Source organism: Centrocercus urophasianus, unplaced genomic scaffold (assembly GCF_019232065.1).
Source record: "Centrocercus urophasianus isolate 14NV4802_14NV808 unplaced genomic scaffold, USGS_Curo_1.0 seq_39, whole genome shotgun sequence".
NCBI lineage: Eukaryota > Metazoa > Chordata > Aves > Galliformes > Phasianidae > Centrocercus > Centrocercus urophasianus.
In genome coordinates this window covers 4,190,204-4,217,767 of record NW_024884966.1, presented here as the reverse complement: position 1 = coordinate 4,217,767, position 27,564 = coordinate 4,190,204, and the positions used below count along the sequence as shown (strand labels likewise).

The 27,564-nt window shown below is 41.1% G+C and overlaps 1 protein-coding gene across 4 annotated transcripts in view; it reads left to right on the top strand.

Annotated features, from left to right (window-relative positions):
- Positions 1-27,564, top strand: part of MSRA (methionine sulfoxide reductase A) — a 262,146-nt gene that overhangs the window by 135,691 nt on the left and 98,891 nt on the right. For all 4 annotated transcript variants that reach the window (XM_042832591.1, XM_042832589.1, XM_042832590.1 and 1 more), the window contains one exon: positions 18,822-18,926. In XM_042832591.1, the coding sequence (XP_042688525.1) occupies positions 18,822-18,926 (105 nt within the window). The remainder of the gene's footprint in view (positions 1-18,821; positions 18,927-27,564) is intronic.

Below are 27,564 nucleotides of genomic sequence, written 5' to 3'. Positions count from 1 at the left end.
TGCATAATAAAGAGAATCATTTCTAAAGCCTGCTGGAAGGATAACTATGAAATGATCGAAAAGGAAATAATTAATTAAAAAAGAGAAACATTTGCAGCCAAGCTGCATTTTTTGCTGCTAATCTTATAGTAGGCCGTTTTGATCTCATACTAAAAGCACAGGAATAAATAGTGTCACAACAGATGTGGAAGGCACATTCTGCAGCCCTGTTTCCTGTAGGGCCAAATGTCTTACTGCATATTCATCTATTTACTGCCTTGAATTCATCTCTCGTTCCTTTATTTTCAATATGATAATAGACTTTTCCCTGTGCATACTCATTGTTACCATGAAATAGAATTTGTCTACACCTGATAAGTTCATACAACGCGTGAGGGCAGAATTCATCAAAACAATTGAACTATGAGTGGTGATATTACTCAGTTGCTTTTTGCCTCCTTTATTCTCATTTTCTTGCATTAGCATAGTTAAACAGGAGCTGCTCTGCCAGAATGTCAAAGAGTATCTTACAAAAGCAGTTGCCATAGTGTTATACCTGGATAGGAATTCTTTTTATACCACCGGCACGATAAGTGGTTATTTATTTGTCCTTAAGCATATTTAATAGCTCTTAATTAGAAGGATGACACAGAGCGTTAAGGAACATCTTGTCTAGCAGAGCTATCACTCCTATTGTGCTTGATAAAGATTGCACAAAACTTCTTCAGATAACTTATTAAATAAGTAGTTACAGGAAGATAACTCTTTTTTCTTCCCTCTTCCAAGATTCCCCAAACTCCCACTGCTGTTGTTACTTACACCAGCAACACAACCATCCTCTCCTCTTTGGGAAACCCTCCCACAAGCGAAACTTCTCCCTGATTGCAGGAGGGGGAAGATCTTCCCATTTAATTACACTCTGAAAACCAGGAGCAGCAGCTTTGCTCATTCAGCACCATGGGCTTGGTCAGCACATGCTTTCTTCTCCGTTGGGCTCTTGTCTTTCGTGTGGCTCAGCAGCGGATTTAACGCTGGGCCTCTCCTGGCAGCTCCTTGGAGCAGAACATATTGCAGGAGGCAGGAGCAGTGCCTCAGCTGGGCTTTGCCTTGAGACTCAGCTGGTTCTGTTCTATTCTTGACTCCAAGGCTGACTTGAGTGACCTTCAGCTCTTCCTGCCCATTGTCCTCATTTATAAAAGAGGGGATACTTTATCTCATGAAGCGCTGTGGAATCTACAGCCGCGTGGGTTTTTTCTGGTGGCGATGTGTGGGAGGGGAGTGTAGTAACACGAAGGAATAAAAATTTTTCTTTTATCACCTTTAGTCATAGAATATTCCAACTGATGTATTTACATACTCATATTTCTACACAGCTTTATTTGGCTGAAAAGAAATTTGTGTCAGAACGTTTTCCATTAAACATAATTTCCAGCGTCCATTTTTAAATTCTGAAGTCTTTCTGGTCTTGTAGGATGGAGGAAGAAAATATCTGCGTGTGCTATGTGCAGTCTTCCTTGGGTAATTTCTAATTGTTCAAGGTTTACAGAATGTCACGATACAATTACAGCCCCACAAGTCCTCTCTGGATATGTCACAAGAGGAGGAATTTTAATGTGAAATACATTTTCAGAGGTTTTTGTATGTCTGCAGAATGCAACATGACAGCTTTGTTCTGTGCTGGAACGTGCCGTGCAAAAGCACTGACTTCATCAGAGGTACTATTTTCGTTTATGACAGAGTTACTGAGGATAAAAACCTTCCCCTTCCCCTTTCCCCCCTTCCCCCCTAAACCTGTATTGTTTTGACATACTGAATATGAGAAATAATGTAATAGCAAAGGAAATGCAGTATTTTTCCCCTATTGGAAGGTCTGTGTCGTATTTACTGTCTCCTTCATTGAAGACCTGTTATGAAGATTGAACGTTAAAAAAATCCTTCTCTGGCAGGTTTTTTCTAAAGCATCTAATTCTTCTTTGAAGGTTTTTATTCCCCTAGAAGTATTGGAAACACTTTTTCTGTATCTCCTTAGTTGAATGCAGCAGTATTCCAGCACTACAAGCCAGGGTAAATCTTATTTCATTGTAAAACTACTACCTTGACATAACCAAAATAATGATAATAAAAAAACCCTCAGGGAAAAAGAGCCAACAACCCTGAAGCCAGAAATTACTGCTTATGCAAGAGTAGCGTTAGTGGTTGTGCCATTCCCTTTTAAATAATTCCTCTCTAATTGGTAACCCAATGTAATGGGTAAGTGAACATATTTCACAGCAGCAGCTGTTGGATGTTCAATGACTGGAAAATACAGTGATGGTTAAGTGTATGGAGTACTCATCCCATCAGTAAGAGTAAGTTAATCATATACAATTCACTGAACAGTAGAGTTGCATTTGCAGAGCAGTGGGCTGCCTTTTAATTGTTGCAGGTCTTTTTCAATATCTTGCAGTATCTTTTGTCTCAGCTGTAGCAGTTTTGGTTGCATCCCTAAAACTGTCAGTCTTCCTTATTTTTGCAAGGGCCTAACAATTCCTCCTTCACAATGCAGCTTAAATTGGACCAGATGCTGCATCAATAGAACAGTCTGCCCATCTCAGAGGCATTAAGCCCAAAATTATTTAGAAAATTGAAGCCTTTAACGTACTCTGGATTAATGTGATTAAGTAGAGCTTGCTTTAATTCATAGCCATCTATTCCTTTATTAATAGCCATTTCATCAACAGGAGCAGCACATATGGGTACAAGATGACTGAAAGTTAAATTGATTGCTGTAAGCCTGTAAGAAAAGCATTTAATGTTTCAATAATAACTGATGTAAGACTTCACTGTGGGGCATTTTAGATAGAATCAGACCAGCTTATAGGCACAGTATTTATTAACATCCTTTAATTTTTAATATAAATGAAAGTCTTTTTTTTTTTCTATCCCTTCTTTAAGTCATCATTTGATATACAAGATCATTGTAGTGATAAAGGAGAGTCTCTGATGTGAGTGGTAACAGCTGGGCCAGGGCATAGTGGAGACTAGACTTTTGTCAATCTTAGGGAAAGATAAAGCGTAACAGAGGTTTGTTTTATGTGGGTAAACATATCCGTACATCCTCCAGTGACATACATTTCTGATCCTACAATCTTTATACATACTGGAAGCTTGTATACCCATAATAAAACAAGTCTGTGGTTCACACACTTACACGCCATTCTTGGGGAAGGTTTGGGTAGTCCTCATTTATTTCCCAATTCAGTAATGGTTATCATAGAATCATGGAATGGTTTGGGTTGGAAGGGACCTTGAAGGTCATCCAGTTCCAGCCCCATACTGTAGGCAGGGACACCTCCTCTAGCCCAGGTTGCTCACAGCCCCATCCAGCCTGGCCTTGAGTGCTTTCATGGAGTGGCATCCACAGCCTCGCTGGGCAGCCTGTTCAGTGTCTCACCACCCTCACAGTAAATAATTTCTTCCTGATATCTAGTCTAAATTTCCCCTCTTCCTGTTTTTGTGTACTAATTATATATACAAGCTCACACATTACTGTTTGGAACCTGGAGCTGAACTTTTTAGTGGGTCCCTTCCAGCTTGGGATATTCTATGATTTTAAGTATAAGAAGAGCAGCGAGAGATTTACAGTTGGTATTTTTAAGAGGCATGAAAGAAAGGAAATCAGCGAGTTGCTCTTAGGAATGAATTGCAGTTTTTGTTTAAGTAATCGGTTTTGGCAAGTTTATAATCCAACCTTAAAGGAATGGGTACTTTTTCAGAAAGTAATAGAAGGAGACTGTCTCGCAGGAGGGTGAACCGCTAATTAGATTGTCACAGTGTTTGTTAACAAATGTCATGGAATGTGTCAGAGCAGGTAGATTGAAGTTGGAGAGTAGTCCAAAATACTACCAATAAGGCTTTGTGGAACAGAGTTTGAGAAACTTGTAATTCAGTAGGAGTCTGGGTGATTAGCTTTTACTACATGCCTAATTATTAGATGTTGGAAGTTAGATCAGGTGAGTCAAAACTGCATTTTGGGCAGAAGGCAGGCAGTGGGATTCTCAGAGGAAGATACGTGGTCCCCATCAAGATGTCGGCACTTCTGGTCATTGAGGTGAAAAGAACTTTCTCTGTTAAGAAACTGCATTGTGATACATATTGAAATTATGTAACCTATGCTTCTCTCCCTTAGCAAGGCTGGGAAGCTTCTCAGAATATAGAGAAAAGCCTCTCCAAGAGTGATGCACTGGCACAGGTTGCCCAAGGAGGCTGTGGATGCCCCATCCCTGCAGGCATTCAAGGCCAGGCTGGATGTGGCTCTGGGCAGCCTGGACTGCTGGTTGGTGACCTGCACACAGCAGGGGTTGGAACTGGATGAGCATTGTGGGCCTTCTCAACCCAGGCCATTCTATGACTCTATGATATCCATGAGAAAAGAATGTGTGTCCCTCACTGTGCCAGACTTTATTAAATTCAAACAGATCTCGCTGTTGTATGTACTGTGCAAGAAACACAAATGTGAGGACGGTGATTGATATTATTTGAAGGTATCAGTTTCTTGAGTTTTGTTTTTAAATAGGTATTAATGACTACTTTTCCTTCTCCATTGTTTTCTAACTACTTTTGGGCATCCACGTTGGTCATTTCTTTTTGGATGAATTAATATCAAGGAATACTGGTTTCATGTGAATTAAAAACATTTTTGGCCTTTCTTAAATATTCCCATTTAAGTGGGAATTTTAGAAAGGCTAGAAGGGGCCTGTAATTTAAAACCCTTGATTTGTGAGTGGTCACATGGAGATAATGGATAGTCAAATACAATGAATGTCCATTAGGTTTAAACAGGAGGTAAATGCTTTCACTGGTTTAACATGAAGTACAACTTTTACATTTATGCAAAAGTGACAAAAATATTTTTTGTAACAGGTAAGTAACTATTAACAGTAAACTGTGTACTGGAGTAAATTTTAATTAATTTACTCAGCGACTGAAATAAAGGTGGCTCTTATTGGTCTATTATAGCATAATTAATCATCAGTAATAATTCATTTTACATGGCTTTGTGAGGTTATGCATTGGCACAGCCATTCATTAAAGTTAGAGTGAGAATTAATAATGTCTACAAGGTTGGCCACAAAAAAAAAAAAAAAAAAAAAGTGAAATATCTGTAAAGATTTATTAAAGGCTAACAATTGATCTACTTGCCTTTATTTTTCAAACCTGATCTCAGATATGGGTCACACAGCTGTAGAAATATACGAGCTGGCGTTTGATCTGTTTGCAGCGGTTAATGGTCTTTGTGAAACCTCTGACACCACATAGCATATTTTTCATGGTGTCCTTAAGGAGATGCTTGTCATCACTATCTGGGGTTTTATGCTCAGGGTGAGATCCTAGGAATGAAGAATTTCCATAGTCAGAAATGAGAGACTGTAAAATGTACATGTAGCCTTCAGTGATGACAGCCTCTCCTCGTTGCAGGGCTGCTCACCAGGAAGGCTGTTGCAGCCTTCGTGCAGCCAAGGAGCAGTTGATTCTTTCCATCACTTTTAGTGGGTGACACGGCTTTTATTCTCTGTACAGCAGCTTGCATAGTGAGATGGCAGCTACAGTTGGCTCTGTATGATAGAATGGCTTGGGCTGGAAGGGACCTGAAAGGTCATCTGTTCCAATCCCCTGCTGTGGGCTGGGTGCCTCCCACCAGAAAAGACTGCTCAGAGCCCCATCCAACATGCTCCAACCTCAAGCACCCCTAGGGATGTGGTATTCAAGTAGTGTTAATGTCCAGGCATTACAATAATGAAATATGGCAACCACATTTTCTTGTTTGACATGAAGTTGGAGTAGCTATCCTGTTTCTTGTGAGTTTCCCACCTAATCCTTTCCCTTCTCTTTGCTTCATTGCTCTTCTTTACCCATTCTCTGCCAATTCAGTCTTCTACTTTCAAACTCGTTTGATTATCATTCTCTTAAGTCCTTTAAATAACTTCTTAATCAGCCAGCCAGCCAACTTTTCCACCCTGCTTCTCCCATCTCACATCTATCACCCACCACATCTGTACATGTCTTACTGACCTAATTCTGACCCCTCTGCAATTTTTGATACTTATACCAGGCAAATTTTTAGCTTCCTCCCTCAATGATCCTTCACGAGTATCACTTCAATATGGACAACACTGTAGTGTATGTTTGAAAGCAAAGTAATGGGATTTCAAAAGCCCTTAGTGAGGAGTGTTTTGCTTCACCAAAGCACTGGAAAGGAAATAACAAAATACATTTCTCCTGCTTTCAGATGAAGATTTTTTGTTCTTGTTCCCTTTTTTTCAGTTCCTCCGTCTTGTCTGATTTTGTTTTGAAGATGCCTTGTTTGCCTCTGTTCCCAGACATCAGCCTTTTAACAGTTCTCTGTACCAGGTCCAACATAATCACATGGATTTTTGTAATGATCGGCCTCTCAGTAATGAGCATCACCTGCACCTAATGTCTGCTTGCTCAGTTCTTCCCAGCATTCTCATAGCTGTATTTCAGATGAGTGAGTTGTCAATGCTTCGTCCTTCAGCTCCATCACACAGGTTGACTCCGACAAAGAGTTCAGCAGAAAACAGGTTGCTTGGCCACTTTCTGAATATTCTAGAACTCTACTGTTAGTTTTCATGGGCATAAAAGCATCTAATTGGAATCTCTGATAGCTATAAAATAATCTCGAATGTTCATCCTGGTACTCTTTTCTCCGGAACCTCGTGGGTGTCTCTCTGTCATCATCACATCCTCTGCTCTGTTGCTCTCTTTGTGGTTTGCTGTCTATGAGAAGCATCAGGTGAAACCATCTTCTGTTTTTTTCCATGTTTATTTTGGGAAATAATGATCCTAACCATCTTTGTGTACAGCGTACGGCTGTCAGATTAGCTTAATAATAATTAGATATAAAAAGGTTTCAGAGTACAGATAACAGCAATATTGTCTCATTTTTTTCTTTCTTTTCTTTTTTTTAATTTTTTTTTTTTTTATTTCTCTCACCTTCCCCCTCAAGTATTAAGTATCTACTTTGTAGATATGAGCAGTTTTCTTCCAAGAGCTGTGTTGTTCCAATTCACAAAGAGTGAGAATTGGCATATTTCAGAAATCTAAGCTTGTATTCAGAGAATCCTCGGAGTGTGAAACTCTAACTGAAATCACTCAAAAGAGAAAAGGATCAAACTGCCATTTTGATGATCCTAGTGGAGAAGAAGAGATGTTAGCATGTCTTACTTGTTTCTTCTTTTATAATCTTTCAGATTATTCAGCGTTTTCCAAATCCTTACACCAAAATTGCTGTAATAGTTGTCCCTAGGCATTCTATGTACCTCCATGTATTCCTTTTGATATTTGTTCTCAGTTCACATTTCAGTTATTCTTTTCCTTCCATTCTGCCCATTTATTTAAGGAAATTCTGAGTGTCGCATAACTTTAGTACAGAGCCTTCCCAGCTAAAAGCTGTAATTCTTTCTTTCTTTTTTTGGAAAAGAAGAAAAATAAATCAATCTTATTTTCTGCTAAATTGACATGAGAAAAAGTTTTCCCATTATAGATTGAAGCTAGGTCCCAGTACAGAGTGCAGGCATTTCATTTAGACATACCGTTTTCTCTTGTCCATTTCTCTTTTTGGCCTACAGCAGAGCCTGGAACTACTTCTGTTGTGTTGTGGTTTTTTTTAATGAAACAAAATGGACCTATCTATTGGTAGTCCCTTGAATCTTTTAGGGATATGTATTAACTTTGGAGTAGTGAGTAAATCACGACTCCCTAAGGAAAATTTCAGTGTTCCAACAGTCTTGCCTGGTTTTGCAGACATCTTCTAGTTCTACAGGACTTTAGTTCTACATTCTCTTTGATGAGAGAAGGGCATAACACAGGTCCTGGGGAGGCTGTCTGACTTTGCAAGGAAGTGCTGAGGAAGTGTTTTTATAATCAGACAGGATTCAATCATTACCTACAACTCCATTTCTCAAATTGTCACAGGACCTGTAGGAGATTGCTGCCTTCTGGAGCAGCAGGTGAAATCATAGAGTCATAGAATTGCTCAGGTTGGAAAAGACCCTAAAGATGGTCATTGCAACCACAACTTAACCATACTGCCCTCAATCTAACAACCCTCTGCTACATCATGTCCATGAGCACCACATCCAAACGATTTTCAAACACATCCAGGGATGGTGACAAGTGCGAGTGATTTGTTCTGAGTCAGCTCCAATAAACTAGATGCATTTGTGGCACTGCTGCATTAGTGGAGATAGTTGTCATTTCATGTAGTCAAAGATACCATCTTTTTTATTGGACTTGTTAGAAAAGCTATATTCTAGAAATGGAAGATATTATAGTGAAATTGTTGCCATATGAATTTCTTACCTGTAGTCAAATTATATCATTTATATTCCATGCATCTTGACAGAACTGATTTTGTTGTTGTTGTTATCTAAGCATGGTGATATTGTCTCCCTATGACCCACATGGCATATTTATACAAGGCAGGTCTGTGTGTTTGGGTTTTCGATGAACACAAAAGCTCATGGCAGAGCTCATTGTGTTCGAATAAATTATGTTGCACATTTGGAGAATTAATTATGAAGAACACAATGTAATAGTGGTTTACGCTCTGCAAAATGGGGATAATGGAATCCAGATTTAGCAAGCACTTTGAAGTCCTTAGGACAAGAGCATAGTGCAACTGTGACACTGTGTTAATCTTTTATCCTCAGAGTTTTTCATGCCCATGGATAATAGGATATATTTCCTGGGCAGGTCTTTATTCATTGAGTTTATCTTTTATGATAAAAAAAACCAACATCATTTCATTAATTTAATCCTTCAAAGGAGCTCTGCAATGGAGCAGTCTTCTGGGCTACTGAATTCATAACTGTGTGAGAGAAAAAAATCCATGATACCAGATGTAGGCTAAAGCTGTGTGGAGTGTAATGCAGTGGGATAATGAATCTTGTACTTTAATCAGTGGCCGACGTTTGAGTTGCAGTTCAGATCAGGTCAAGTCCACATTGCAAAGGGCGATGGGTATAGGTTGGATGCCCCAAAGTCTTACACTGCTGTGTTCTGTCTCCTGTTCTCTTCTGTTTCCATGCATTCCCATACGATTTTTTCTGTTGTTGATCTCTATACATAATACTGTGTATATCAATCAGTGTGTATCGCTGCAGCGATGAACCGAAATTCACCTTATCCAAATTATCCAATAGAGAACTAAGCTGAGCAGTTTGAGATTGGATTCTCCCCAAACACAGAATCTAGCACTGTGGTCATTAAATCTTTCCTACAGCATGATCAATTTTAATCGAAGGAGTACCTTTATGTTTGTGATGAGCTTCCAGTGACAGGGTTATAGTTTTTTATTGGAAATAAATAAAACTTTCTAGTGATATTACTCTGCTGACAGCAGGTTCGGCACAAGCCTTGGACATATCTTCTCCTAAAGAGATTCTTTATTGAAAAGTAAAAATCTTTCTTTCCCTTTTTTGGGTTCTGCTCTGTATTATTGTTTTATGCAGTACAGAGAAAAAAACACAACCTGTAATGCAATGACTTTGAGAAATGTCAAAGTAGAGGGTGATAAAATCAAAGAAGATCTTGACATCATCTTCCACGCAGAACGAATGGGGAAAACATCATAAATCCATTGTATAAGGATCATCTACACAAAAGATAGAGTGTTCACATATAGTTAAATCAAAACTGTATGTTGTGCTGCTACTTTGCTGTCAGGAAGTTCTGGGAACATGTAGTACATTTTCTTGTGCATTCTTTGAGGAGATAGAAATAGAGGTATTTGAGTTGGTTGGACTCAATGATCTCTGGAGGTCCCTTCCAACCCCTACAATTACAGAATCACAGAATCACAGAATCACCCGGGTTGGAAGGGACCTCAAGGATCATGTAGTTCCAACCCCCCTGCCTAGCAGGGCCACCAAACACACACATTCAGATCAGGTTGCCCAGGACTCCGTCCAACCTGGCCTTGAAGACGTCCAAGGACGGGGCATCCACAACCACCCTGGGCAGCCCGTTCCAGGGCCTAACCACTCTCCTTGTAAAGAAACAATTCTGTGATTCTGTGATTCTGTGATTCTGTGAATGAAAAATGATGGGCTCTGTATTTTGTTGCAGTCTCCCACAGCTTGTAATATAGTCCAGGAAAGAAAACTGAATGATTTCTGCTTCTTTATGTTATTGAGCGTTTCAGTCTCAGCCATGTGACGCGTTTCCCACCTAAACTTTGAAGAAGTTCGGTATCATTTTTCAAGAGCACCTGTCTGCTGAGCAGTTTGTTCATTGTACCATCCATCCTGTGTTCATCCGACCAGATTTTTGACCTTAATTTATTTCTTGTCACTGTCTAAATCGACTCTTTCTTTATATATATATATCGGTCTTTCAGTAATTGGAAGTCTCTGAAAATACCTTTTTATTTCCATGTCCTGAGCGAAGTTTGAAGCTTTTGTAACACCAATGGTTATTCTGGCATGCCATTTCTACAGAAATGTACATGTAGACCAGTTATGCCTTAACACTGGGCTCCACAGCAGTGTAAGATGTTGTCAACAACATGAGATTGCTGTTAGTTGTGTGGCTGTATTTCTGTAATTCCTATTACTTCTTCATATTTAATCTTTCATTTTATAAAGTAACATTCTAATTAATGTGTCCTACCCTAAAGTCATTGTTCCTCACTCTAAGGCAGGCACAACCATTTGTTTTGTTTTATATCCACCCACTGGAGCTTTTAGATTAGGTTAGATGGGAGAAGTCTGGCATTGCATTTTCCATGGTGCCAAGTATAACTGGTTTGTCAGTAAACATTATTTATTGAGATGTAAAGGCTCTGTCCATCTGATGTGTCTAAATTTAAGGTTAAATTCGGGCTTTAAAAGAAGAACTTTGTAAAAGTAGCAGCATGGTGCTTTTCTGCATCCAGCACTTCAGCTGAAAGTTATTAACTTACCTATGTAAAGATCATATAGAAACTGTAGTTAGGTTATAGTCTAACTCATTGGCGACGATGAAAAGAAAATACAGAAGTTCCAACTCTGTGCAGATAGCAGTGTTTGGAATAGAAAGGCTTTATTAAAGTTAAGTGAACAAAGGAAAAGAGAGGCAATTCACTCATATATTCACAGCATTTAAGGCTTGTAAGGGCTTACTGCATTATTTAATTTGATATCTTTTATATCACAGGTCATTACATTTCATCCAGTTACTATTTTATTATGCCTTATATCTTTTTCCTTTAACAGGTATTTGTCAGAAGTGTCTCTTCCAAAAGGAGAGCTGATTGAATTTGAGAGTACCAGAAGGGGAATCAACCAGTTTCCTTAGTTTATAGGACTTGGGTTTATGGGAGCACTGAATGGTCAAATGGTGTAATTGAACACTGTGGTGTTTTGTGGAAGATAACCTTCTCCAGTACGAAAAATGTGCCTGCCTTTCCATTTGAGTTTGCCTGGTTTCAGTTCCTACCGCTGGCTCTTGGTATGCTTTTTCATTGCTTGTTCAAAGACCCTCAATCATTCTCTATATCCTCTAATTGAAAACCTTTGGATTTTCTTTTTGAAAGCTAAACATAACATGTCTTCTGGGATTGTCTCTGAAACTATTTTTGAGGAGCTACTTACTGTCAGGATTCGTCTCACCAGTCTTGTTCACACCAACCTCATTTTTTTTATTCAACCCTTTTCTTTTTTTTAAATGGCAAAAGGATTTCTTCTTTACTTGTTCCTCTGCTTCCACTCTTGCACTTTCCTCAAAGATTGTTCCTTGTTTTCAGATTGTGCCACTTGTTCCCTTTGGTAAGATTTTACATATGACTGGTTTTGATTTTTGATTGCATGCACCCTTAGAAAGTTTTTCCTTTCTAAGACCCTCCTATCAGCTTCCTCATGTGAGTTACCCAGAAATTTTGTAAGTGGAGACTTTTTATTTCTTTACTGATAGCAACAAGCAACAAGCTTTGTACCAGTCCCTGGAATGTGCTGATAAAAATGCTGCCATTCAATGCACATTCCGTTCAGACAATTTTTTTAGAACTGTCATTTAGACAATTCTTAATCCATTTAACACGTGCAGTATTGATATTGTATAGTGCTAATTTTTTAATCAGACTGTCATGAAGTAATAAGTCAAATGCATTAATAAAGTCTAAGTCTATTACACCCATGCTATTACATTCTACATTTATTACAACTAGACTTGTAATTTCATCAGAGAATGAAATCAAGTTTGGCTGACAAGACCTACATTCCATACAACCATATTGAATGGCATTAATTATATGCCTATCTTCAACAATTTTTCTTCAGCTGAATGTCTTGTGAGATGCTCTGTTGTGTTGTACAGTATCCCCAAGGCAAGGCAACTCTTCGAGTTCGCTGATCTCTGCTGTGAAACACCAGTCAAACCAGAGCTATCCCGTATCACACATCACAACCAATACATTGCCCTATGACCCAGACATTTTTCCTACTACAAATAGTAAAAAAGCTTATCACTGGCATCTGCAAGAAAGTGCTGGAATATTTTTTGATGCTGAGATTCCTTCTGAAAGAAATTAAATCAGAATATTCTCTCCTGGAGCACATTTAATGCATTCCAACTGTGAATAGCATCCAGCCCACTTGCCCAGACCAAAGTGAGTCTATTCTGCTAATCCCTCCCACAGTGCTGGCAGTGGGAGCCTTCAGCCTAACAAAGACATATCCTGTGTGTACAGTGAACAAGATGGCAAAGTTTTGTTGTCTCCTTTTATCCTGTAGGCGATATATACATGTGTGTATGTGTTTGTGTGTGCACATATTCCTGTATTTTCCTTTTACGGATTCTTCAGTTGAAAGTACAGTTGAAGGAAGAAGGGTCCCCAAGGTGCTGGAGCCCTGGTACAGAGAGCAGAGATCTGTAGGGTCTCCTCCTTGTGGATCTTCTGCAGCCCCTGGCGTGGTGCTGGACATCCAGCTCTACATGACCTTCCTGGAGCAGGGGGGGACCAGAGGGACCCCGGGGTGCTTCTAGCTCCAACCACTCCCTGATTCTCTGAAGAGATACTGGGGAGGCACACATACAGAATCACAGAGTCATTAAGGTTGGAAAAGACCTCTGCTATCACCCAGCCCAACCCCAGCCCAAACATCCAACACCCAACACCCAGCCCAACCTCGCCCGCATCTCCACTGCTTTGGAGCACCTCCCTGGGCAGCCTGTCGCAGTGCATCACCACTCTTTTAGAAAAGACATTTTCCCTAACATTTTCTTTTTAAATTTTCATTTACTTTGACATTCATCTGTCCTCTACTGAAACCAATAAGCAGACTTTCAGAAAATTCTCCTTTTCTATGTGCACCACACTGTAGCTGCAGTACATGGCTGCCTTCTCTGGGCACGCTGTTTTTTCAGGCAGAAGTTCGTGGTATTTAAGCAAAATCTTATTTAGATTAACAACTGCAGAATTGGCCCACAGTGATAAACTGGTTTCTTTCTCTGTAAGGTTGACATATATTTTAGTACAGCTGTATAAAACAGAGTGGATCACACTGAGAAGGTAAAGCATTATATTTTGCAAATCAGAAACTCACGGAGGATAATGAGTCAGACATAACCTCCTATTTCAGAGCTGACAAAGTCTGCAGAGAACTGGGAAACATAAGGTAAAAACAAAAAAACAGTTAGCCAAATGTTAGTGCCATTTAATATTTCACAGCGATCTTCCAAACAGTATGAAACTCCCCCCAGAAAACTGAAAAGTGGTCAGGAAAGAGGGAGTTGCAGGAGGTGACTTTTTATCTACAAAAATTCTGTGTTAGGCAGGAAGTCAAATAATATTGCCATTATGGGCTCTTTTGCCCTCTGAAAGTCTATCAGAATGTTATTATTGCCATTCTTTTCACGCTCATTATTTGGAAGGTTAAAAAAAAAAAAAAAAGTTAAAAAGTTAAAAGGATCCCCAGAGTGGTTTCTCAGTGTGTTCTTGACTAACCTTTGTTTGCTTGCTTAACACATTGCTATCTTAAAGAGAAGCTGGAAATGTAATGAATGATATCTACAGCATAATAAAAATTCCCAGGCTGGTTTGAAGAAGCAGATGCTCAAAAGACCTATTACTTTTTCATATAATACTTTACATATTCGCTAGGGCCTTGGCTTTAGCTAGCACAAATTGTTTTAGCTCCAAAATCAATAAGCTCTGAAATATGCATTGGCTGAAAATCTGCTGCCTGTTCCTTTCAGTTACATTTAGACATTTGTGTCAGAAAGTATATGAGACTTACGAAAAGTTTATTGCACAAAGAAGGGGAAACTATAAGGAGATGCTGTGAGATCATCTCTTAACTTTGGTGCTCGAGCTACACACGTGATGCCTTACTGTATAGAATTGTAGAATCATGGCATGGCTTGAGTTGGAAGGGACCTCAAAGATCATCCAGTTCCAACCCCCCTGCTGTGGGTAGGGTTGCAGTAGATCAGGCTGCTCACAGCCCCATCCGACCTGGCCCTGAGCACCTCCAGCAGAGGGGCATAATGGATGTAGGAGATGGAGAGGCTGGGCTGGCCGTATGCCTACCAGTGGCACACATCCCTTTGTTTCAGCAGGCAAAGAGAAGCAAGTCAGAAATGGGGCAGGAGGGAATAGCTTTGGCATTGCGTGGATTTCATAACCCAGTTCACCAAGGGCTGAAGTATCAGGAGAAGAAGCCCACGTGCCATGTGGGTGCTGGCAGGTGAGGAGCCCTTTGAAGTTGTTCCACTTTGCAGGAAATAATGAACTGCTTACAGCATGCAGCAAGTTAAAAAGAATGAGCTCAGCTCTCTAATCCGTTGGCTTGGGCACTCACCTGGGAGATGATTAAGAAGGTGAAAATCTAAACACTATTAGGGAGAAAAAAAGTTGAAAAGAAGCACTGATGTGTCACTCAGATGTCTTTTTTTTAATTTTTTTTTTTTTTATTTTCATTGCTCTTTACAGGGAGGTTTTTGCCAGAGCTTGAATCCCCACTGAAAGAGCTCACTGTAGCTAATCCTCTGAGAGCGGCTATGTTTTCTAAGTGGGAAATAGATACAGGATAAACAGTCTGCTGTTGGCACACAGCCCTACCTGCCACGGTGTAATAAAGTCTTATCGGCTGCAGCGAGGTTCTTCTATGGCTAAGCTCCTTGCAGAGCTGAAGGAGAACTGAGCACCATGGCTAGAAATCCAATACTGGCACCTACAAATAAAGGATTTCCATTTGCACATTGAACAGTAAATTGAATTATACTTAGTGATTCAATAAATCATGCGCTTCAAAGTTGTGGCTCTCTTGGGAGGAGGCTCCTGGAACTTTTGGAACTTGAAGTGAAGCGCGCTTTCGCTGTGGAATATTAAAAACCAGATAATTAAAACCAATAGGTGATCTGAGGACACTGTGACTCTCTGACTTAATATAAATGGACGTTTTGTGATAGATTGTGAAAGAGGTACGAAGTTGAAGAGCTGAATATCACTGAAAGAACACCATCCATCACTGAGCAGATTAAATTGTTTCAGTTGTTCTATGTTAGCTGGTTTAAACCTCTCCTTAGGGGATATGAACCTTTTTTTTGATTACTGCCTCTCCATTTTAAGAAATCTTACCAAATAAAGATTTGGTTAGAAATGTTTCGATATGGGTGGGTTTTCTTACAGTGCAAAGGAGTGGTTGGCTGTTGTGATGCCTGCTCTGTTCTTTTCCCTGTTGTGTACTTAGCATATAAATCCAAGATAAATGCAATTATTCTGTTTTTGCAGTCAAAATTCACAGAATGATAGAATTGCTGACCTTACAGGTCATCTAATCAAACTCCCCTGCAAGGAACAAGGGAATTTAAGCTTAATGCCAAAAACTAAGAAGGCAAACAGAGTTTTGGTTTCCTTTAGTCACTTTGGCTTTAGCTGAGTCACATCCAGCACGATGAGCTGAGCTTCAGCGTGCTGCTCAGGTTAACCTTGAGCCTCTGTTGAAGCCTTATGAAGCACACAGTACCTGCAGAGTGACTGCACGTTCTTTCTGTCCAGTGCTGTTTTCTCTTTGTGCTTCTCCTAGGGAAGCTTGTGCTCAATCAGTGCCACACGAAGCCTTTTGCCTCTGTTTGCTCTTGCGCACCCAGTTGATCAGAAGAGTTTCCATGGAAATTGGTGGGAGCTGAGGGTGCTCACCACAAATGGCTGAGATTGTTCATAGCAGAAATAGCCACGCCATATTCAGAAGGAAAACCCAATAGGTTGTGGAGAGGCTTTGAGGGTTATTAAAGGTGAATTTGATAAGACTGGCCATCATTATCTCCTGGCTTTCTCTGTGAGGATGAATATTGATTTTAAATATGTTCTGGGTTCTACCAGTCTGTTAGCCACACATCTAAGGGATTTTTTTCCATGAGGTCAGGCTATAGCATTCTTAGGGTAATGCTGTTATTTCCCTATTCAGAGGAAAAGAAGCAAACTGATTCTTTGAACTTCTGGATTAGTCAGAGCAGACAGTGTTGACAAGATATAATTGCTGCTTCAATGGAGAGGAAAGGTAATGCCTCTGTTGTTTTGAAGTTCTTGAAGAAACACTCATGTGGTCTGAAGCTGCTTGTCTCAGACAAGCAATTTGCTCCTGAGTGACAAGAACTTTCTCATGGTTCACATTGGCTTAAAAAAATAATGAAGTCGGAAGCCGCTCCTGAATCTTTTTAGTTACATGAGGTGGGCTTGCAAAATCTGGATGCATTGTTGTCCGTTTGCTCTCCTTTATCTCAAGCAACAATAAAAAGCCCAAGCTGGTCTTCAGCTAAGGGAAAAAAAAGAAACACTATTATTTTCCCTGATAATCCATGTTAAAACATGGAATTTAGAATAAATTCCTTCCCTGACCTAAGCTGGCTGTCAGTTTGCACCATTCTACAGGAAGACCATTTCACTTCACTATCAAGCCAACTACCTGTGACTTTCATTTTTATCCTACTAAATGTAGGATCCTTTTCAGTTACCTGCCCTCAAAATTTGCCTTCAGATATTGGATTGCTTCAGTTGTTGATTTCAATAGGCACAGAGCATGTGGAAGAGGAATGGGGCCATCGTTTGCCTGGACAGTATCCTGGTGGTCAGGATGACATGGCTTTAGCTACAAGTTACATATAACTTGTACTTTTTTGCCTTTTAATTGCAGGGAGCTTATCTTTGCTGTATTGTCAAGCACACTGGACAGGAACCAAATTGATTTTATCAAAATTTTCATTACAGGTATCCCAGATATGTCCCCTTTTAGTTCTCTGTGTTCTAGACTAAATTTAATCCTACTCTTTTAAATCCCCTTTGATAGCTAGCCCACCTGCCTGTGTGCCTCATTTAAGTTTTCTTCTTTTCACATGCCCCAATTAACAGATGTAATGCTCCTGATCTAAATGTGTATGTTTGGTGTATGTTTGGTGGCCCTGCTAGGCAGGGGGGTTGGAACTACATGATCCTTGAGGTCCCTTCCAACCCAGGTGATTCTGTGATTCTGTGATTCTGTAATGCTGTCTTACCTTTCCCTCTTACACCTCTTTTGTATGTCCTACATCCTTTGCATTTCCTTCCACTACTGTTTTTTGTTTTTTTTTTCCTTCAAATTTCCCTTAGTACCAGATTGGTATTTTCACTGAACATTCCCCAGTAACTTATAGACTGATTTTTCTTGTTTGGTGGCAGCTAATTCAGAACCCCCCAATGGGCCAGACTCACTTGGTTGTTGCACTGCATGAAATTCCAGATGATTCAGTTCAAGTCAGCTGAGTAAAGCTGAAATTTATGCTGGTGAGAATGACAGGAAAACCTGGCGTAGTTTGAACAAGTAGCCTATTTTATGCCCACCTAAAAGTCATTCTGACCATCCAGCTTACTTTGGTTGATTAGTTCCTTGTTATGCTTTAACTGGAGAATAGGGTTGATTTTTTTTTCTTTCAAATGGAGATATTATGGCAACAAAAAGGCCTACATTTATAAATTTTGGGCGTGTGCAGCACTCAGTACCATGGACTCTCACCTTGCAATGCCTGGGTGTTCAGCAATCTGTTAGTTTTTGCTGAGGAAAGTCATGCGGCCAGATACTTCTCCTTTTATGAACTTAATCTTTCAATAATATAATAAAGAATGAAAGAATTTGGGCCATAAAATAACTGAAAAACAGGAATAATGTCTTTTAATGTGAAGTAATCCCTGATTGCCTTCCTTGAACTTTATCTACTGCCACGAAGTTCAATTAGGAGCTCATTGACTCTTTCTGAGGTCCAGTGGGAGCAGTGTGTTGGCAGATACAGAGTTTGGAATTTGTTGTATGATCTTGTGTAAACAAGCCTTTGAGCTTAGTCTTCATTATCAATTATTTCATCTGTATCTTACCTCATTGCTGGTGAAGCCCAGCTTCCTACTGCCAGGACAGTGTAGGTGTTGTATTTTTCATGTTTTCTTCATATGCTTTCATATTTTAATATTCTGGTTAGAATGCTTGATAATATTTTACTAATTGTCAGGCACAAATATTTAAGAGATTTATTTTATTGTATTTTATTTATTTATTTATTTTTTGCTGAAACTTGATAACATCTGCAAAAATATCACTGGCTTACCTTATTTACACTCTGGCTGGTTTATTTCATGATGGCCTTGTCCAAACTTGTAGATATCATAGAGCTAGTATGTACATTAAACATTATGTATAAGAAGCTCGTGCCTTTAAAAATACATTAAAAAAAATAAAAAGGGAAATAAGGATTGTGCTTTTGATCTCAATATTAAAAAAAAAATGGGTATGCAGCAGCTAATTCTCATTAATAGGATCTGATTTTTGTCTTTTAAGGTAGGACTGGCCACACGGAAGCTGTACGAGTGGTATATCAGCCAGAAAACATCAGCTTTGAGAAACTGCTCAAGGTCTTCTGGGAGAATCATGACCCGACACAAGGTAGAGTGATGAGTGAGCCAGTATTTAATTATCTTACTAATTACAGCTGGGATAATTAGTGTTTGAGCTGCATGGAAGAGATGAACCTTGAAATCACACTGGAGCTTGAGAATATGATTGCAGACATTTATTGACAGAGAAAGAGAGGAAGAGAGAGAATGAGAGTACAGAAACTCACAATACCCCTCCTCCTTTACAGCTGTCTGTGCTGGGAAAATTCCCACAGAGAGACACAGCAGACAATAGAATTTTTTTTTCTCAGCTTTGATTATGACAATTTCTTCTGTAATGCAATCTTTTGTCCCTTAATTTGAAGCACAGTTCTTTGCAGCTTCAAATGTGGACGTTCTATTTTTTGCTGAGAAAATTTATACTTTGTAAAATAGATATTTTTTTGCTGTATTTTCCAATGGCAGCGAATATACTTTTTTTTTTTTTATGATTAGCAAAAAAATGAACAAAAGATGTCAGAATTGATATGCTGAGTGGAGCATTCTGGCTATTTGCTTTCTTTGAACCTTTCGTTTTATCTCTCTTGGAAGAGATTTCGTGGTGACTTTATACACATCTGTGCAAACATAAATGGGAAACTGTGCTGGGAACACATTGTACATGTTTATATAGTCTCAATAAGCATCATGCTTTCTACCATTTTCCAGAAATATTACGCTCAGTAACTCATTTCAATATTTTAACAGCTATCATAATTATGCCACTTGTTACCACATCTGGTAACAAAAAGCGCAGATGATACCTACAGAATGGGGCACCACCCTGAGAGTCAGTAATGCTGAAAGGGATCCAGGGGCTTTTGTGGATTAAGTGTCTTCCACTGAGCCCAGAGTGCAGCAGAAAGACAAAAAATTGCTATTGCAGCTCCTGCCTGTGTGAAAAGGGAAGCCCTAGTCATGGCGAGGACGCTTTCTGGAGGCAGCCAGTAAAATCTCATGGATTTGTAAACAAGGCTGGAAAAGACCACTAAGATCATCACGTCCAAGTGTCAGCCCAGGATCACCATGCCCTCTAAACCAGTGTTCCTAAGTGCTCTATCTACCCTTTTCTTGAACACCTCAAGGGATGGTGACCCCACCACCTCCCTGGGCAGCCTGTTCCAATGTGTTGGAACCACTCACTAAGAAGAAATGTTTCCTAATATCCAACCTGAACCTCTTCTCATTCAGCTTGAGGCCATCACCTCTTGTCCCAGTGCTGTTACCCGGGAGCAGAGGCTGTCCCCCACCTCACCACAACCTCCTTTCAGGAGTTGGAAAAACCAATCAGGTCTCCCCTGAGCTCCTCTGCTCTGGACTGACCCATCCCAGTGCACTCATCCACTCCTCCTAACACTTAGGGTCTGTGTTCCAGTCTCTTCACTGCTTTGTTGCCTTTCTTTGAAAAATTTCATGTGGTTTCTGTGTTGACCTACCAAGGATTATAGAACAGAAAAAAGGACACCTTCAAATGTCAAACATCATTGTGAGATTGACAATCCAACCACTGATGGACCATGACAAAATCCAATAGCTGGACATTCAAGTTTGAGAAGTTTCACCTCAGAATGAAATAATTTTGCAGCTTGCAGTGTAATTAAGCATTGGTTTCTTTTTCCATCACTGTCATTTCAAGACTTTGAAATGAGATCATTTATCGTTTGAAAGAGGAGCTCGATTCAATTCCTGAGAAGCTCTGCCTATGTGTGGTGGCAATGGCATGTACTGGGATGCGCTGATTTATGTGCCTCCTTGATCAACCCCTTCCTTTCTGTTTGTGATCAGAATGATGTGCTTGCACAATCCTTGAAACACTAGCTCTGAGGCTATACCTGTCTTCACATCATTCTTCAGGGCCTTTGTGGTTTGCTTGTAGGTTTCAGTAAGGAATTTTACCCCATCCTACCACTGGTTAGTTCTAGTTTTGTTCTTTTTAATTTGGATTGTCAGCGATTGGCCATAACCTGGCCTCTTTGTGTTTTACTCATCCGTTGGATTCATCCCAATTGCCAGAGCTAGGAACCTAGCCTTCCAGAGCAGCGTGAGGAATGGATCTCTGTTGATATACTCAGGGAAACTACTACCTAACCAATTCTCTGCCACTGCTGTAGTCTTGCCTTGGACTGTGTTTGGTTGGTCACTGCATGTGGCACAGATGCAATAGCTTGGTCTCTAAAAAGCTTCAGTGCATTAGGTTGGCTGAAGTACGAGTACTGGGCATAATGTAGTAGTTGTGGTAAATGAACTTAAGATTCCTTCTGACTTTAAAACAAAGTAATAACAATAATATCTTTGTATTCACTTTACATCCTCACATAACTGAGGTTCAGAATAGTTCCAGTCAGTGCTTTCGGAAGAAGGTTGGATGCTGGCAGATGTATGATTCACTTCTTGATTTCTGGCAACTGAGGAAACATCACCTAATTAGCCCGGGCACAGAGCCACACTAATGTGACCGTATTCCTTCTGGGATGTAAGCTAATATCTCTGCATGATGCTGCAGTGTGCATACCCAAGTCATTCACAGCTACCTCAGGAATCTGTGTGGCTCTGTGGTGCCTGGTATAAACACAGCTAAGCCTTCATTAGGACGAAGTTTTACCCCCAGAGGGTGGTGAGGCACTGAACAGGTTGCCCAAGGAGGCTGTGGATGCCCCATCCCTGCAGGCATTCAAGGCCAGGCTGGATGTGGCTCTGGGCAGCCTGGTCTGCTGGTTGGTGACCTGCACACAGCAGGGGGTTGGAACTGGATGAGCATTGTGGGCCTTTGCAACCAAGGCCATGCTGTGATTCTATGATTCTATGATTCATCCTAGCTTGACTCAGTAGAAGTTCCAAGTGGTTCTTTTGTAATAATTTGCAAAAAGCAAGAACATCACTTTACCTGCAGAGATGATGGCAGTCACTGAAGCCTTCTTGTGTTCCAGACACGGCTGATGTGGGCAGGTTGCTTTACCTGTGTATTTTTATGATTGCTTAATGCTAAACTCTGTTCAGTGTCTCTGCAAAGCTCACTACATCTCTATAGCCTTTCTTGATTAGAGAAAAACTAAACCACTAGTGCCCAATTTCAAGTTTCTTTGTCCTGTGGGATAGAGATGGTATGCTGTGTATCTTTTTCAAGTTGTGGCAGTTAGCACTAGAAGCTTGGTAAGGTGGAATTGTTTCTTCATCTTTTTTGCACCCGCTCCCTGCTTTTATCTTGCTATGAGAAACGTGGTTTTCTGTAAAGATACAAAGTGAGAATTATCTCTCTGACCTGTGATATTTTTCTTCTTTCCTGAAATTCAGCTATGTGCAAAGTCTTATTTAGCCAGCCTTGCGGGAATGCAGCTCAGTCTGTCAAAGGGAAGGCTTTTGCTAAGCAGTTAAATTAGAAAGATTTCTTATTCATGAAATTCAGCACACTCCTTGGATGAAGCCAGTGTCTCATACAGCCAGCAAGTGCTGGACTTTCTGAGTATAGTGCTCACTCAGAAATAAAAAAGCTTTGTCTGTGGCACTGCCTTATCTTTCCCCCAGAAGTCAGGTTAATTCCATTTAAGCCCTCGTATCCCCCACCGAAACAATGGGCTGGTCTAGTTGTCCCAGTGTCATTAAACATCAAATATGGAAATATTCACTTGTATTGTTTCAGATTCACTTGCAATTAAGGATCTTTCAAGTATCGATCTAGTTGGCACCAACTTGCTAAAGGATACAGACAGGCAGCCCTATCATTCATTGTTGAAAAAGCATATTAATATTCAGAAGTTCCTGCTTTCCAAGCAGTTGGACCTCCTGCCTTCAAGATGAGGCAGACATCTCACTGGGATTCAAGGTTTCTCTGGGAGGCAGCCTGGCTCTTGTTTCATGGAGCTCTTGAGTCTGAGTATTATACAGAAGACTACTGAAAAGCAAGAACCTTTGATCAGTCAAACAGCCTGTGAGTTGAAAGAGATTCTCCCAAATGAGCATCTCCTAAGTGTGGGGCCCTGATAAAGTCCTCCTTGACTATTAATTTAGGCTGTATTTTATAATTCATTACATTCGGGATACTGAAAAAGCAACAAACCCTCGAATTCTGCCAAGTGACATATGGTTGTCATCTCTGTTCAGCCTCTACTGCACAGATCAGCATTCCTTCTCTCCTAGGAATAATCTTATCCATAACGGGAATGCTCTACGCAACTCTAGAAGTGCTTGAGGTGGTTGCTTCTTTGTGGCTGGTACAGCAAAAGAGGGTGAATGTCCTATGCTAAAAATACTGCTAGAGTGTCTTACAGCTGTCTGCTTTGTGCATCGCTTTGTAGACTTACAGAGGCACAGAGCAGATTCCGTACTGCCCTGTTTTTGCACCAAAGGTGCCTTTCTTAGAGCCATCTCCTCCAAATTGCATCCTTACAATGGATTTGCTGGCACCTCCATGCTGTGTGTCCACTTTCAGCCCATCAGTTTGCGTTGTGCCTCAGCCTGTTTTCACGTTTTCTGGAAGCTAGTTTTTGACCTGTTTGGAGGACGCCACGTCTTTCTTCGTGCTGACACTGAAAGCCACGAAAAAATTCTCTGATCAAGCTGAAAACTAACCCTGCATGAACTAAAATATAGTTTTGAGCCTGGACTTTCATTGCCAGAAGCACAACTGCCAGTGAGACTGCCCTTATGGCACCAGCAGTGCCTGCCAATGTGTGAGCCAGTTGGGAAACCCAACTTTACTTATGTTCAGGGAAGAAAATGTCATATTTTATCTAATCAGAGAGTTTGACTACTCTGAGGGGAGTCAGAAACAATTTCTCCAAGTCTCTGGAAACATCTTTATGATATTGGAGGAATCAGTTTGTCATGGTGCAAGCAGGATGGCTGTTAAGCATGGTGCTATTCGTAATTATGTTGATCTTTTGGAAGATCGAAGTCTTACATGTGTTAAAGATTTCAGCTCAATCTGAGGCAGCTTTAAAGGATGATTCTTTGTTGCTTTCATAAAATCGTGGAATCACAGAATCATTCAGGTTGGAGAAGACCACTAGGGTCATCAAGTCCAACCAATCACCCAGTCGCCCTTATACCTGCTACCCCGTGTCCCTCAGAGCCACATCTCTACATCAATAGTCATACATTTCTTCTTAGCAGAAAAAAAGCCCAAATACTGTTCCCTCCTTTTGAAAACATACCTGGAGCAAATGAAAAATCCACTCATCTCCTTTAGCACCTTCCTCTCTTGAAAACTTTATGCTTGTTTCGGTAGTTCTGCTCCTTGTATTTATCAAGAGTATCCAGTGCTTCCCAGCTACTACAGTTCTCAATTCTCTCTCTGTACACAAATCCTATTGTCATTCATTGCTGCTTTTGGCTCCTGTTTGTATTTCTGGTAGCTGAAGGAGCTGAGGGGAAGGCAGGGCCCAATGGCCTTAGCAGCCCTCTGACACAAGGGTGTAGGGCAAAGATAGCCATGGCCATCGCTGCCTAAGAGCTTCTAGAAAATGACTTCTACTCATTCCTTGAGTATACAGAAAACCAAAGCTAGTGGTAAGTAATCTCATTTGTCCTTTCTGTCATGAAGAAGTCCTTATCTTGCCTGTGTTTGTCCAGGAAATGTAAGCAGAACTGATATTTTTCCAGCAGTTAAGGACCATCTGTACTACAACAAACTCATCACCTGCCAGATTCATTCAGAACATCTCTTAGTCCATAAGTCTTGTGTATCCACGATAAAGAAGAGATGTATGAGCTGTTTCTCCTCCCTGTGACCTTCCAAACAGTTTGGCATTTAGCCTTAGTGCTGATACATGAATTCTCCAGATTAATATCTGGTTTTCGTTGTGCTGACCCGTTTTAGTTGCAGAGGGTATATTTATTTCTCACCAGTTTTGAAGGACTGTACTTTTTTTAGACATCACATAAGGAATCTATCATCTGCAAATAATTAAAATTAGACACTGGAAATGACATTGTATTGCTAATGAGCAGATGTGTCTACTTACACCAGTGGAAGAACAGCTGTACACATAAAAAATGCTGCAGCGACCCTAAACTAACATTATGTATTCTGCTACAGGCCTGTAACTTGATTTAGAGATTGAAGGGGAAAAAAATCTCTCCATGTAAAATATATTCATTTTTGACTTTTTTTTTTTTATTATTTCTGTGAATCTCTTCCCTTTATAATTGGAATGAAATCTTCGAGTCTCAGATTGATGCACAAACACCTTTGCTGTCTACTTCAGATGTAATTAAAAGCCCTGATAGTTTCAGCATTATCACAAGCAGCAGAAACACAAACCTATTGTCACCAGGCACATTAAATATATTCAAAATATAATTACAGACCCCCTCGGGAGCCATTCCTGGTCCCATACTCTTCAATATTTTCATTAATGACTTAGAAGATATAGTGGAGAGGATACTAATTAAATCTGTGGTAAAGACGATGCCAGTAGGCTCTTGGAGGAAAGGAATAAAACCCAGCTCTGGGTTGATAAATTGAAAAAGCCGTGGAAATTGATGTACTGATACTCAGTGATGATAAATGTATATTGGTTCATGCAGGACTGGATACTCAACAATGGGAATATGGAATATATTCTAATTTCTGCTCTTACCTCAAGGAAGGAAGGTTTAGATTGGGTCTCAGGGGGAAGTTCTTTACCAAATGAGTCGTGAGATGCTGAAACAGGCTGCCCAGAGAGGCTGTGGATGCCCCGTCTCTGGAAGTGTTCAAGGCCAAGTTGGATGGGGCCCTGGGCAGCCTGGTCTGGTGGAGATTGGTGGCCCTGCATGTGGCAGGGGGTTGGAGATTTATGGAGATTATGGAGATTAAGGTTGGAGGCAGCCTGGGCTGCAGTGAGCACTCCCTGGTTAAGTTCGTGATCTCAAGGGATGTGGGCCTGGCAAACAGTGGCGTCAGGACCCTGAACTTTGGAAGAGCAAACTTTAAGGTTCTCAATGGACTGTTGGCCAAGATTCCCCGGGATGCTGTCTTTAAAAACAAAGATATTGAAGAGAGTTGGCTACTCTTCAAGGATGCCATTCTGAGAGCACAAGAGCCCTCCATTCCTCTGAATAAGAAAGCGGGCAGAGGAGGTAGGAAACTGGCATGGCTCAGCAAGGACCTGCTGGGCACACTGAGGGCAAAGGAAGGTGCGTACAAGCTCTGGAAACAAGGCTGTGTCACCTGGGAAGAGTACAGGGATGTCATCCGGACCTGCAGACGTGGGATCAGGAAGGCCAAGGCACAGGCAGAACTGAACTTGGCGAGGGATGTGAAAAACAATAGGAAGACTTTCTGCAGGTACATTGGCCAGAAGAGACAGGTCAAAGCTCGTGTGCCTCCTCTGGTAAATGTAAAGGGAGAACCGGCTTCAATGGATGAAGAAATGGCTGAGGTACTGAATGAGTTCTTTGCCTCGGTCTTCACTGGTGGCCAGGATTCCAGTATTTCTCACGTCCCTGAGCCCTGCATCCCTAAACCTCTGGGTGGGGACCAGGGCAGTAAATCCCCCCCACTGTAAGGGCAGAACAAGTCCGAGATCACCTCATGAGACTGAATGTGTACAGGTCTATGGGCCGGATGGCTGCATCCCAGGGTTCTGAAGGAGCTGGCTGAGGTGGTTGCTGAGCCGCTCTCCATCATATTTGAAAAGTCGTGGCTGTCAGGTGAGGTCCTGGGTGACTGGAGGAAGGGTGACATCACTCTCATTTACAAGAAAGGGAACAAGGAGGACCTGGGGAACTACAGGCCAGTGAGTCTCATCTCTGTGCCTGGGAAGATGATGGAACAGGTCCTGGATGACATGCTTGATCATATAAGGAATGAGCGTGTGATCTGAGGCAGCCAGCATGGCTTCACCAGGGGAAGGTCATGCTTAACCAATCTGGTGGCCTTCAGTGATGGAGTGACGGCATCAGTGGACAAGGGAAAGGTGATTGATGTCACTTACCTGGACTTGAGCAAGGACTTTGACACGGTCGCCCACCACATCCTTATCTCCAAATTGGAGGGATGTGGATTTGATGGGTGGACCACTCTATGTATAAGAAACTGGTAGAAAGGGCTGCAGACAGAGGGTGGTCATCAATGGCTCTATGTCCAGGTGGAGCCCAGTAACGAGCGGCGTCCCCCAGGGCTCTGTCTTGGGACCGGTGCTCTGTAACATCTTCATCAATAGCATCAACTATGGAATCGAGTGCATCCTCAGAAAGTTTGCTGACAGCACCAGGCTGAGTGGTGCGGTTGACATTGTGGAAGGAAGGGATGCCATTCAGAGGGACCTCAACAGGCTGGAAAGGTGGGCCCGGGTGAACCTGATGAGGTTCAACACAGCAAAGTGCAGAGTTTGGCACTTGGGCTGGAGGAATCCCAGGCATCCGTACAGACTGGAAGGAGCGGTGCTTGAGAGCAGCCCTGTGGGGAAGGACCTGGGGGTCCTGATGGATGAAAAGCTTAACATGAGCCAGCAGTGTGTTCTCGCAGCTCGGAAAGCAAATGGTGTCCTGGGCTCCATCAGAAGAGGGGTGGCCAGCAGGGACAGGGAGGTGATTGTCCCCCACTATTCTGCCCTTGTGAGCCCCATCTGGAGCACTGAGTCCAGATCTGGAGCCCCCAATAAAAGAAAGACAGGGAGCTGTTGAAGAGGGTCCAGAGGAGCCACAAAGATGATCAGGGGGCTGCA